We start from the raw sequence: 12,831 nt of genomic DNA, 5'->3' as shown, positions 1-12,831 counted from the left end.
CTTTTGCAAACTGTTACTGGTCTCCACTTTTATTCCTTTTTCTTAGTAAGTAATCGTCTCTTTCAATGAATTGACCTTGGTTTCTTTACAACTGCCCCCTGCCTCCACCACAAACTGTGTTCCCATCAAGTCAGGAATTATTCAGCAGAGCTAATCTCATTCTCCCTGGGAGGTTAAGAGGTTTTCCCTGTGCATGCTGCTGTGTAGCGTGTAAATCAGTCCTTTCCTGCCCTCTGCTGGTGATATATTGAATAACATAAACGCTCTTAAATTCACATCAAAGTTACCCATCAATTGGATTTATACCTGGCTTCCCATTGCTGTTTTATTGGGTCACTCTTAATTGTAAACATGTCCGTGGACATAGCCCTCTAAGCTGGCAGCACGGTGCAACACTTTTATACATTTTAAGTACTTCTCATTATTACATACTACATTCCTGTTTACACCTCTGTGGACACATATTACTTCTCATCATGCGTATACATACTACATCCTGTTTACATTCAGTTTTCCCATCTGAAATGCTGTCTTCAACAGAATTACCAATTTACGTTTCTATTTTCTATTTACTTATATTTATATTTATTTTAACTGCACTATTTTATGCTTTAGATTATCATTTTGCTTTTACATTTACTTGTGATTTTCTCTTTCATATATACTGTATATACTGATTTTATGAGCATTGTTGAAGGAACCTGAGAACAAAGATTTTTCATTGCCAATAACCGGAACAGGAATTTACAAATAATGAACCTTGAACCTTGAAACCAGTTTCTAACATTGTTTATTTTCTCTGGGAGCTAAAATGTGTTGAATGAAGAATAATAATTAAACTTTAAGATTCTTTTTTTTTTTCAGTAATCTGTCTGTATTTCCAAGTGAAACAATATGTGTGCAGGGTATATAAAGCTGATATCTTACATTTGATTTGATCAGAACTGGGCATGGTTTAGTGAATATAGCACGTGATACTGAGCTGTAGATGACCGTTAACCTCCACGCACACCTCCCTCACCTTTGTTGTTAGATCAAGAGGTGAAATATGAGGGAGAAATAAAGAAGTTTGACCTAAACCACGCTCTCTTTTGAAAAAGTAAACAAAGTTTTTGCCGACTGGGATTTAAACACACCTCCTATTATTTTAGCAACTACAATTTCACATTTTATTTGAATACATTTATTTCAAGACGAGTCATCAAAAGTATTTTATCATTTTACAGGAGGAGAAAAGAGATTTTTATATGAAAATACTCCTTTTTTGGGGGGGGGTATATTTGGCATATATCAAGACGTAATGGACAGAAAGATGCAGGATTAGAACTGGTAAAGTGCCTTTTTTTATTTCACTTAATCTTTGATGTGAATGTCTGATAAATGTTTTCTTCTCCTCCAGATCATCATGGCCATCCTGGTGTCATGGCTGCTGTGTTTCATTTTCACTGTGACCAACGTTTTCCCGCCGGAGGTAGACAAGTACGGCTACTACGCCCGCACGGACGCACGTCAAGGAATCCTCGCAGCCGCGCCATGGTTTAAGATACCTTATCCCTGTAAGTGTGTTTGTGAGGAGGAGGAATAATAATCTCAGTGATATGACAGTTTAGATTAGATAAGGTTTGTTATCGTTCTTGTAATTGCACACTGTACGTACCAGTATAACACACTGCAGTTAACTATCTAATCAGATCAAAAGTCCATGAAGATATAAATATAAAACAAAGTTGTTTTTGTACGAAGAGGTGTAGCAGTGATACACACAAAATAAACAAAACATTACACAGAATGTACAGCACGGATGAACAAAGCTGTGATATGTAGAATAATGTAACTATATGTGCAGTACAGTACGGACAGAAACCAATAAATAGTATATGCAGTGAAGTGGTTATGTTACTTACAGTATAATGTATAAATAGTTCAGGGAAAGGCAGATAATATAAGTGTAAATCACACTAAAAATCCTTTAGAAATTGAAGGTCTTATTGATAAATAATACATTCCCAGAATTTTTAGAAAGATATGTTCTGTTTAAATGCAGCCGTTCCTCATCTCTGACCCGCTCTGTGTTTTTACCTCAACAGTCCAGTGGGGTTTCCCTACTGTAACAGCAGCAGGTGTGATCGGCATGATGAGCGCGGTGGTGGCCAGCATCATCGAGTCGATTGGAGATTACTACGCCTGCGCACGTCTCTCTTGTGCTCCTCCACCTCCCATCCACGCCATCAATAGGTAACTCTTCTTGTTTCTGTTTTTCTTCATTCTCTCTATGATTTCAGTTAGTTTGTGAATTTACTGTCTGGAAGATGCTTTAATTGGGTTGTTTTTTCCGCCGTCTCTACAGGGGGATATTCGTGGAGGGTATTTCCTGTGTGCTGGATGGTCTTTTTGGGACAGGAAATGGCTCCACCTCCTCCAGTCCAAATATAGGAGTCCTGGGAATCACAAAGGTAACACACCTGCACTTATTTCATTTTATCTCCTCATCCTGCCTGCGTTTTACAGTCAGATAGACTTTGTGTAAGCCTCTTAGTGTCCTTCTCACTCCGCACACTCACATTTAGTTATTGTATTTCATTTACCATGACGGTTTAATTGTGTAAATAATTAAACAGGAGCTGAGACGATAAGTTGCGTCATTTATTAGTCAATCGGTAGAAACTTAATTGGCAACTATTTTGGTAATCGTTTGAGTCACTTTTCAAGTGCAAAAATACCAAACGTTTGCTGGTACCAGGCAGGATCTATTAGCAGAAATGGAATTTAATATTAATAACTGTTTTCATTAGTGTATAATCATCTGAATCTAAGAATCATCGTGTTTTCGTTAGCTTAGAATGAGTCCTTCATATCTACATAGGGAGCGGGTCCTCTTCATGGAGTCCACCATGTTGCTCAAACCAAACACCGGCTCTATAGAGAGCCTTTTATGTTTTTACATTACGTGAAGGCCACCGTAGTTCTCCGACACGCTTGTGAAACTACGGTAACGTGAGCCGCAGAGTGTTAAACCGTGGTACCGCCAGCCGCCGTCTGACTTCTGTTGCTCCTAAAGTAGAGGCCATCCTTACTATAATAACACTGAGGAAGGTGAATGGCGTTACCACGATTTTACACTCGGTGGCTCACGTTACTGCAGTCTTGGAAAGGGAGGCGTGAGCGGAGGGGTACTAGATGCCGCCAAATCCTACATACTGTCCCTTTTAAATGTGAGGATTTTCATCTTTTCACTGTTTTATATTATTTTAAATTTAATATATTCGGATTTGAGGCTCTTGGTTCGACAAAATTTGCAATTTGAAGAAGTCACCTCAGGCTCCTGGAAATTATAATGGACATTTTTCACAATTTCCTGACATTTAAAGATTGAATAATAAGCAAATTAATTGATAATGACAAATATCGTTAGTTGCAGCTCTTAACTAAAATTCACATGCTTTCTCAAATTGATCCTTACAAATGTAGCCTCTCTGACATGAGCAGGAAACATCCGTCTCTCTATAGATAATCATATTCAATATGTGCAGTCAGCTGTTGAGTTAGACTACTGTATATTATGTACTATTTAACTATAAATGTGTAGCATCCTCAAAACAATTAGCATGTGCTATAAAATAGATGGTATGAATCAAATATATGTAGCTCGCCCTGAGTGGCTTCCCCTTAGCTCCCTCTAATCTCTGATTGGTCCTCCAGGTGGGCAGCAGACGTGTGATTCAGTATGGCGCCGCCATGATGGTGCTGCTGGGGCTCATTGGTAAATTCAGCGCCCTGTTTGCCTCTCTGCCCGACCCTGTCCTGGGAGCTCTGTTCTGCACCCTGTTCGGTATGATCACGGCGGTGGGACTCTCCAACCTGCAGTTTGTGGACCTCAACTCCTCCAGGAACCTCTTCGTTCTCGGTTTCTCCATCTTCTTCGGTCTGATGCTGCCGAGCTACCTCAAACAGAACCCGCTGGTCTCTGGTGAGTGGAGGGCAGAGATCCCCCACATGTATACTAACTAGGGCTGGGCGATAATCAGCTGAAATCAACATTAAGATTGTCACATTTACCTCGGTAACGATTAATGGAGATTTTGCAGAAATTAGTTATGACTGAGTAACTTTTGTTTAACATATTCAGTCGTTAAGCTGGGTAATTAGTCGTTGGCAACCTGTCTGAGGGAGTTAATTTACTGAACATACTAACGTGACTGAAGTGAGGTCGGTTAGAGATTCACAATGTCAATTTATATTGTTTCTGGAATTGAAACTAAGACCTAAAGTCACTTACTAAGCCCCTGTCTCTTTATCTTTCTCAGGCATAGTTGGGGTTGACCAAGTGTTGAACGTGCTCCTCACCACCGCCATGTTTGTCGGAGGCTCTGTCGCCTTCATTTTGGACAATACTATCCCTGGTAAGGTGTTTTATCTTCTTTTTTTCACATGTGTCAAACTGATGATGTTAAAAATGAATGTACTTTGTGCTATAAAGTTTATGGCTGGATGATCTTGATGATGTAATGGTAGCTTAGGGAACACAAAACATTTTTAAGGAAGAAAATCATAAAAATGTGGCTGTGACTGACAAGCAGGTACCGGTATACCTATGAGGGCAGAACATGCTGGAGCGGTTTTTATCCATACTTGCCAACCCTCCAGATTTTCCCGGGAGACTCCTGTTTTTCATCGCTCTCTCCCGGTTTCCTCTCGGGGTCCCGTATTTCTCCCGATTTATGACAACCACTTTTTTTTTTGACACACCTTTTTCCTTTTCGTTATCTCAACCCGTTTCTGGCACTGTACGGTGTGTAAAAGCCCTGACAAAAATGCAGCTACATCAAATGTCGTTTCCTGGAGGAAGAGAGCTGCTCACCGCTGGGTGCAGCACACATTGTCAGTGCACGTTGCACCCAAAGTTGGGCTTTGCTTGATGCAGCAAAAAGCCACCATGGCTTGGTGTAATCCATTGGAAATAACGGGTTTCAGAGCTCAGTGGTGCCGTTGTCATGTTGTGTCTGAAAGGACCTTCAGTTAGTGAGAGAAGGAGAGACAAATGGATAGAACTAAGAGAAAGAAATACTCAAGAAGGGGCAGAAAATTAATGAATAAAAACTTATGATGCTAGAGATTCACTCACATTCACACCAGAGCGGCCAATTAATCTGTATTCTGTCCTGAGAATTAAAAGTAAATGTATGTAAAAGTATTTAACATAGAACTGCTGTTGCGGTGTATGTTATAGTTATAATTATTTTTCCATTTTTATTCTTTAAAAGTCACCAGAATGCACAAAACCACGACGGAGTATTAGGGCCACATTGAGGGGAAGAAAAAATCTTAATATTACGAGAATAAAGTCATAACTTTAGGAGAAAAAAAGTTGTAATATTACGAGAATAACGTCATAACTTAACGAAAAAAAAAGTAATTTCCTCCTCCACAAAAGAGCCAATTTCCCCCAGGTCCGTGTGGTTCTTTCTTCGGAATAAACGCAGTTTCTTGAACAATCTTTTCAAGGTCCTGATACTGATGATAATGTGGTGCTGATGTGCCAAAAGATTTTGTAATAAAACTTTATTCTTGTATTGTTATGACTTCATTCGCGTGAAGTTATGACTTTATTCTCGAAATCTCAGATTTATTTTTTTTCCTCAATGTGGCCCTAATACTCCGTTGTAGGAAACAAAGTCTCTGAAACTGAAGTTTTTCTGGAGAGGACCCCCAGACTCCCCGCTTTGGTTTCTAAATCCTCCCTATTTATGAGCTGTCAAGGTTGGCTCAAGTATGTCTAAGTCTTCCGTTTCTCCTCAGGTACCCCTGAAGAGCGAGGCATCAGGAAGCTGAAACGTGGCATTGGTCAAAATACTGCAGAGCTGGAAGGGATGAGATCTTATGATCTGCCGTTTGGAATGGACTTTATCCGCAGACACCCCGTCTTCAAGTACTTCCCCATCAGCCCCACCTTCCAGGGCTACCAGTGGGGGAGGCTACGGGAAGCCTGCAGGAGAAGGAAAGGACAGGGGGATACGGTGAAGGGGGGAGGACTGGGAGGGGAGGGAGGCCCGGCATCCGGGGAGAGTGGGGTATAGCCAACGGGCCGGGGCTGCAAAATCGTAAATTGTGGCTTAATTTGGGGAGCAAGGGACGGTACACTAAGATAAAAGGATGGGAGAGTGGAGGACAGAAGCGATGCAGGATTCGGGATTGTGTGGAAGAAAATGTGATGCACCAACCCCCCCACACCCCCATACCCCCCCCCCACACCGTCAGTATGTGTTTTCTTTAGCTCGTGTTAGTCTTTTCCCACTTCCCACTATGCTATTTTAAGCATGCTATAGCAAGTCACAGCATGCTATAAAAGATGTCACCACGCGGAGGTTAGTTGGTGTGTGTGCATGTGCGTATGCAGCACGACAATAACGGGTTTGTGCATTCATTTATATGCACTTTAATCCAGAAAGAGACATGCTGAATGTTTGATAACTGCCCCTGTTTTATAAAACATTCTAGATTTGATTATGCCAATTGAGGATTATGCAAAATTTCTGTCGTGGATCATTTGCCTCTATAAATTCGTTATACAACCACATTAGAGACACACACATACGCGTGCTCACACACCAACAGCCTCACTGAAAACTAGCTTGAGCGCTACAATGCACGTCGGGGTCATGCGGATTGATGGAAGAGGTTCGTCAGGTGCCCTTAGCCATGCAAAGTGATTGTGAATTTTTTTATTTTTGCACTATCTGCCTGCTGAGTTCAAAAGCAGAATGTCACTCCGCAGCTCGTGCCCCCATTTCTTCAGTAAAACTCCTCGGAGACCCCGTTAGCAGCACATCACATTCGCTCATCTCGTGAAACTCCCATCCCCCATTTTCTCTTCAGTAGTAGAGCGCTAATATTCACCTCCAGTGTACTGTAACAAACCAGTTTACAGCTCTTTAATGTGTCAGTATTATGCATCAGTTACTAGCAAGACGTTTCCTGAACACACCCTCATCTCATTTGGCTGTCGAATGGAACAAAATTTATTTTTATTTTTTTATTTGATAACTTTAATTTGCCTATTTTGTCTCCCCTAACACACGAAGGCACTTATAAAACAAACAAGCTTTTAATAATAACATGTTAAGAACGGGCCGATTGCTCGACCTCCGGTGTTTCTCCAGAACTGCTCATCCAAACAACTTCACACTCAACACTGCGCTTCCTTTACGAGCAGTACCCAGCATGCCGTTCTGTAGGGCTGCACGATTTTGAAAAATTATTGAATAGTGATTACTTTGACTGATATTGCGATATGATTTGCGATATCGGATGGAATGATCATTTTTACATCATTATTCTTATTTTCATCAAAAAACATATTCAAGTGATTATGGTGTGATTTTTTTATTTTTTTTCGGTGATCTGTACCAAATAAAGATGTTTTCTTACGTCTGTAGAATACGATGTGTAGGCCAGGACTTCTCTGCAGCACCACAATATTTAATTTAATATTGCGGCTCCTACAATTTAAAAATTGAAGTAGGCCATATTGCAATTTCGATAAAATTTGGATTAATTCTGCAGCCTTAGCATTCAGCGGTGTAACAGTTGATATTGTAGCGAGCAACGGAGAGCGAGTCACAGAACGTACATCGTAAAGAAGTGAAAGTTAATGTTCACTCCATTCTAACAGCAGTGCCCAGCAGCACTAGCTGCCTAGTGATGTGCAAAAGTAAAACAAAATGATTTCTATTCTAATGTCATATAATATATAACAACATTATAAATATAATAAGCGTTTCAGTCCAAAATGGCGGCATCGGCTGTTGTCAAAAAAACACCGGAGATTCGTCTCTTTCCTTCTGTACTCTTTGTGCGAGCTGTACCCTGCATGCCGTACGGCTGTGTAACCGAAAATAGGGGTCCCCTCTCAATACACTACACAGTGTGTACATAACTACTAATAAATATGTCCCGTAGATCTCAAGAGCTCGCACTCGACACTGCACGTCTTTGGGTTCCTCCGCAATACAGCCGCCAAGTGTGAAGTCGATCGGATGAACGGTTGTTGAGAAAATCAAAGGACAGACAGAGACTCCATTTTAGTTTGCAGCCTCCTACTAGTAATACTACTACAAAAGATGAACAGGAGAAGATCTCTGATCCTCTGTGGGGATCTCTTCTCTCACAGGTGTCACTTGTGTCCCGTTAACCTGTTTAACCCTGTTCAGTTAGCTCTTACATAATTGTACTAAGAAAAGTAAAGGTGATGGTTTTGTTTGGTTATGGAGTATTTATATGTAATAAGAAGGGTTTTGAGAGGGTTTGAATTTAATAATTTTGTCAGCTGATGTTTTCACTTTATTTAATGCTGTTGATTAACTCCCTTACATTCCTCCTCCTCCCATCCTCGCTCACCCGTACGCCTCCCGCTCTCATCCCTCTTTAATTAACTGCTGATTGAGTCTGTAACTGTTTCTGTGTCTTTTGTAGTTAAGGCGGCACATTTAGCTGAGTACCTGAAAGTTTCAGAGCATCAGCGGCCTGTAACTTATTAACCCTGAAGAGCGAGTCTCTAATTTTGACCACACTGGTGATTTTAATTGGAAAAAAAGCGATTTACAAAATACCATTAAACATTATCTTGGTAAATGTCAAAATAAAAGGTAGCACAATGAGAAAAATAACAAGCCAACAACAGCCAAAATGCAAAAAAAAATCCTCTTATGGTCTGTTACCACAAACCAAAACCGTTCTTTAAGCATTGGCTTTTTGTCGCTATTAAGAAACTTAATTAGTTTACATCCCAAATTTCCTCGCTTTTTATCTCTTGTCAAAGCTATTTATTTATTTATGAGCAGAAAGTTGATGTTTAATGATTACTTGAAGCAGGTCTATGTGTGTCTTGCACAATGTTGAAAGTATATTTATTAGTTTACTTGTTCATGCCCTGTAACGATCGGAGTGATGATGATGATGATGATGATGATGGACCACCTTCAGCCTCAACTACAGTCGGTGCTTTTAGACACTCACCAGGGGGACAGCAGCTTTTTCTAAAGATAGTTCATAATGTCAGCTGCTTCTGTTTCATTCCATGTGTATCATGTTTAGAGAAAACAAACACTTTTCAATGTTGGAACTGGATAGTTTAGTGAAATTTAATAATCAGGGCCTTTTTTGCGACAAGTACTGTTTGCACATGTAATGGTGCCAAGAACCTAAAATATCACTAGAGAGCTGTTATTGAGATTTATAATCAAGTATGAACGTTGTTTAGTTTTAAGACAAGTGGCTGATTGTGATTGAACATATTTGGGCCTTCGTCTATGATAGCATGGCTAGCTGTATGACCTCCAGTTATGACCTCAGCACTCTGCGTTACCCTCGTGATTCGGTCACATGATGCAAACGGTGGTGGGTGGGTTGTGTCTTCAAAGGTATTTTTGTGATCTTACAGATGTCGACGGTCTGCCAGGAAGGATATAATGTTTATATAAAGTTAAAATCTTATATTTCCACAGACTGTGATGCTCCGCTCTGCTCTTCTGCTTTACTGGATGTACTTTTAGCCTAGCGCAGTATTTCCCAAAGACTGGGTCGGGACCCACCGTTGGGTCGCAGGAGATTTTACCTCGGTTGCTAAAAAATATAGCAGAATTTTAAGATTTTTATCTGCGCCTTTGAGCCACATTAGCGAGCTTGAATGTTCGTATTGTTTTGATAATTATAGCCCACGTATAACATTGAACCTACTAAGAACGTACATTCAGTTTGTTTTACGGTAATATGTATAAGTCGTGAGAACGCCGCTGCTAAACAACGGCAATATTAATGTTACTGTCGGCGTCTAGAAGCCACAGAGGCTAACAATTTAGCAAGCTAGCAAGTAGGTAACATAATGCAGCAAATGCAAAGACATAATGAGGCCGTTGAGAATATCAACGTTTTCCTCAGACATATCATAAAATTACGAAGAAAAACAATATACGACTAAAATTACAATATATTATCTTATGTACTGAAAATGAACTTCCATGACCTCCGCCATTTCTGACAACGTCAACAAAACACGTCACAACTCGTGAACTCTGAGAATTCAGAAACTTTCCACATACGAGGTCGGGAATACCACAAGAGGGGAGTGTTCATATGGACTCTTCTCGTGAACGCGGTAAACACGACCCCATTTGAAGGCGCCAGTTGACCTCACCAGATATTTGTATCATTCTGACCGAATCACAAAGTGCTGAAGTCATAAAAGAGGTTTGACTAGCCAGCGACCACTGATGTGTGCAGAAACTGTAAATCTAAAACCTCATCTAAATGTTGGCTGTGCTCAGGACTGGCAGCTGGGTGGCTGTAGATAAGAAGCAGTGAAATGGGAGTTTGGTTGGTAAAATTAGCAGCGTGTGTGTTTTTATTGGCACACGCTGCGTGACCTTGGAGCAGGTGATGATCAAGTTAGAGGTCAGCGAAGCAGTCGCCTCCTCCTGCATCTCCTCTCAGAGAGGAAAGTGAATATGGAGGGGGTGAATCCTTTCGTAGGTGGCGTGCACACATGATAATCACATGCACGACGTGTGACTTTGTTTTTCTGTGTCGTATGTTCATGCAACCAGCACTTCTCCCATCACATCCTCTCTCGTCTCTCCACACACTTTAACCCCTCGGTCCTGCAGTGAAAATGTGTCCTCATGTTTAGTGTACCTGGTTTCCTCCCTGGGAATTCTTACTGTTTCTGGATGCAGGAGAAGACACCGGCTGGCCACCTTATTAAGAACCTGTTGGTCACTGTCAGCTGAGTGAAACTGCCTTAACAGTTAACGGCAAGACGAACACTGAGTGTCTTTGTGCCAAAAGGCAGCTTCCTCTTGTTTTTACCCTCCAGTTTTTACCGTACTTCCTTCTTTTCGTATCTTATAAACAAGCATATGTGTTTCTCACATAGTTGTTACAGTAAAAGCACTTTGGATCTCATAAGCACAGACTCTCTTCCTTGAATTTAGTGGGTTTAACCAGCAGCTCTTAACAAGGTGGCCATAAGGTGTGTTAACACAAAGACATCAATCCCTTTCAGTTATTTTGAAGGGGGTGCTACCTGAAGACTTTTGTGTATTAAGTGTTTTATCTTTTTCAATATTTTGGGATTTTTTTATACATCATTTTTATGTTTTTGCAAGCAAATATTTGTAAGAAACAAATCATACTCTTAAATCATGCTGGAAAGCGCACCATTTTATTGTACTTTTTATTTAAAAAAGTAAATACATTTTGATTCTGTGGTTTGGTGGAATCCTTCTGTGTGTTTTTGTTAGGACCTTTTTCATATTGTATTTTTTTACTCTAACGTTTGCTTTCTGTTCATGTTAACACATTACCAGTATAAATGAAAGAACAAGCTGAGAAACTTTAAATAGATGTAAAATCAATAAAAAAAATATATGTATATTTAATGGGAGTTTGCTAAACCTTCTGGAAGAGAAATTGTGTAAACTAATTGTAGCAACAAATGTTTTAATCTTTGTTCCTAAAACTATTTAATAAGATGTTACTGAATGAACGCAGTCTTTTGTCTTTATTGGTGATAGAACTGAAATATGTAGCCGGCCAGATTCTCTGACCGTTTGAGGATAAAAAGTAAATATAAATCTTGATGTGCTCTACAGAAAGATCTATACACTACTGACCAACAGTTTCTACTATCACTATGAAAGCTATGAAAATGTGTCACATTTTTACAGCAGTTTCCGAGCCTATTTGCTTACGGCTATCAAAATACAGTTGAGGCATTTTCAATGCCAATATATCTTAAGTTTCTAATCAGGTCACAGAACAGTGTAACACTGTTAACGGACACAAGGCAGATGTAGCCAAACCAATATTTTTTTAGATAAATGGCTATAAATGTTTTTCAATATTGCCATCAAAAATCAAGGTACCCTAATATAATATATATACTATTGTAAAGTTATCAATTACAATTAGGAGATTTATCATGCAGTTAAAGATGGATTATAGTCCAGGCAAAGTGGCCACTACCCAACTTCCATGGTTTGTGTGGTAATGTAATTAATTGTAATATTGTTTGGGAATATGCACGACTAATGCACAATATTAACTAATACAGTAAGAGCCTGGAGATGGCTCCTGCTTTCTACCAAATCTTGAGCCCCTCTCTTGAATAGGGGCTCAAATTCATGTCCTCAAAATGCTTGTTTTTTACCAAAATAAAAATATATTTTATTTACCATGATATATGAAAAGAAAAGACATGCAGCAAATCCTCATATTTGAGGAGCTGGAACCAGCAAATATTTGTCATTTTTGCGTGAAAAATGACTGAAACGATTAATCCATTACCAAAATAGAAATCGACTAATGGTTGCAGTTTTATTTAATATATTTGGCTACACTTTTATTTTCAAACAACTCTCACAGTTTTTTATATATATATATATATATATATATATATATATATATATAAAACTAAAACTAAAACTGTCGACCGATTAAAGAAAATGAAATAATAACCAACAACAATAAATAGATAAATGTTGAGTAGGCTATTGAGATAGTAAGTAAAAAATATTTTCTATCATAAATTTTCCATAAATCTAAAATGTGATTGTTATAATTATGGCTAAATATCTCATAATTCAGATTTATATAATAATTTGGACTTTTTGATTTAAAAAAATATATATAGATCTATATATATATCCTTTTGAGCTGTTTGACCCGAATATTTTTAATTTTGTCATTTCTATATACATACAGTATATATATATATGTATGTATATATACATATATACGTATATATATATATATATATATATATATATATATATTATT

The 12,831-nt window shown here is 39.0% G+C and overlaps 1 protein-coding gene across 5 annotated transcripts in view; it reads left to right on the top strand.

Annotated features, from left to right (window-relative positions):
* slc23a2 (solute carrier family 23 member 2) overlaps positions 1-11,539 on the top strand; it is a 50,464-nt gene extending 38,925 nt beyond the window's left edge. For all 5 annotated transcript variants that reach the window (XM_074639349.1, XM_074639348.1, XM_074639350.1 and 2 more), the window contains 6 exons: positions 1,400-1,556; positions 2,088-2,235; positions 2,348-2,453; positions 3,700-3,967; positions 4,305-4,400; positions 5,797-11,539. In XM_074639349.1, coding sequence (XP_074495450.1) covers positions 1,400-1,556; positions 2,088-2,235; positions 2,348-2,453; positions 3,700-3,967; positions 4,305-4,400; positions 5,797-6,074 — 1,053 coding nt within the window. In that variant the 3' untranslated portion in view covers positions 6,075-11,539. The remainder of the gene's footprint in view (positions 1-1,399; positions 1,557-2,087; positions 2,236-2,347; positions 2,454-3,699; positions 3,968-4,304; positions 4,401-5,796) is intronic.
* Positions 11,540-12,831: the final 1,292 nt, after the last annotated feature.

Source organism: Sebastes fasciatus, chromosome 6 (genome assembly GCF_043250625.1).
Source record: "Sebastes fasciatus isolate fSebFas1 chromosome 6, fSebFas1.pri, whole genome shotgun sequence".
Lineage (NCBI taxonomy): Eukaryota > Metazoa > Chordata > Actinopteri > Perciformes > Sebastidae > Sebastes > Sebastes fasciatus.
The sequence above is the reverse complement of the archived record's forward strand: the minus strand, read 5'-3'. Positions and strand labels throughout refer to the sequence as shown.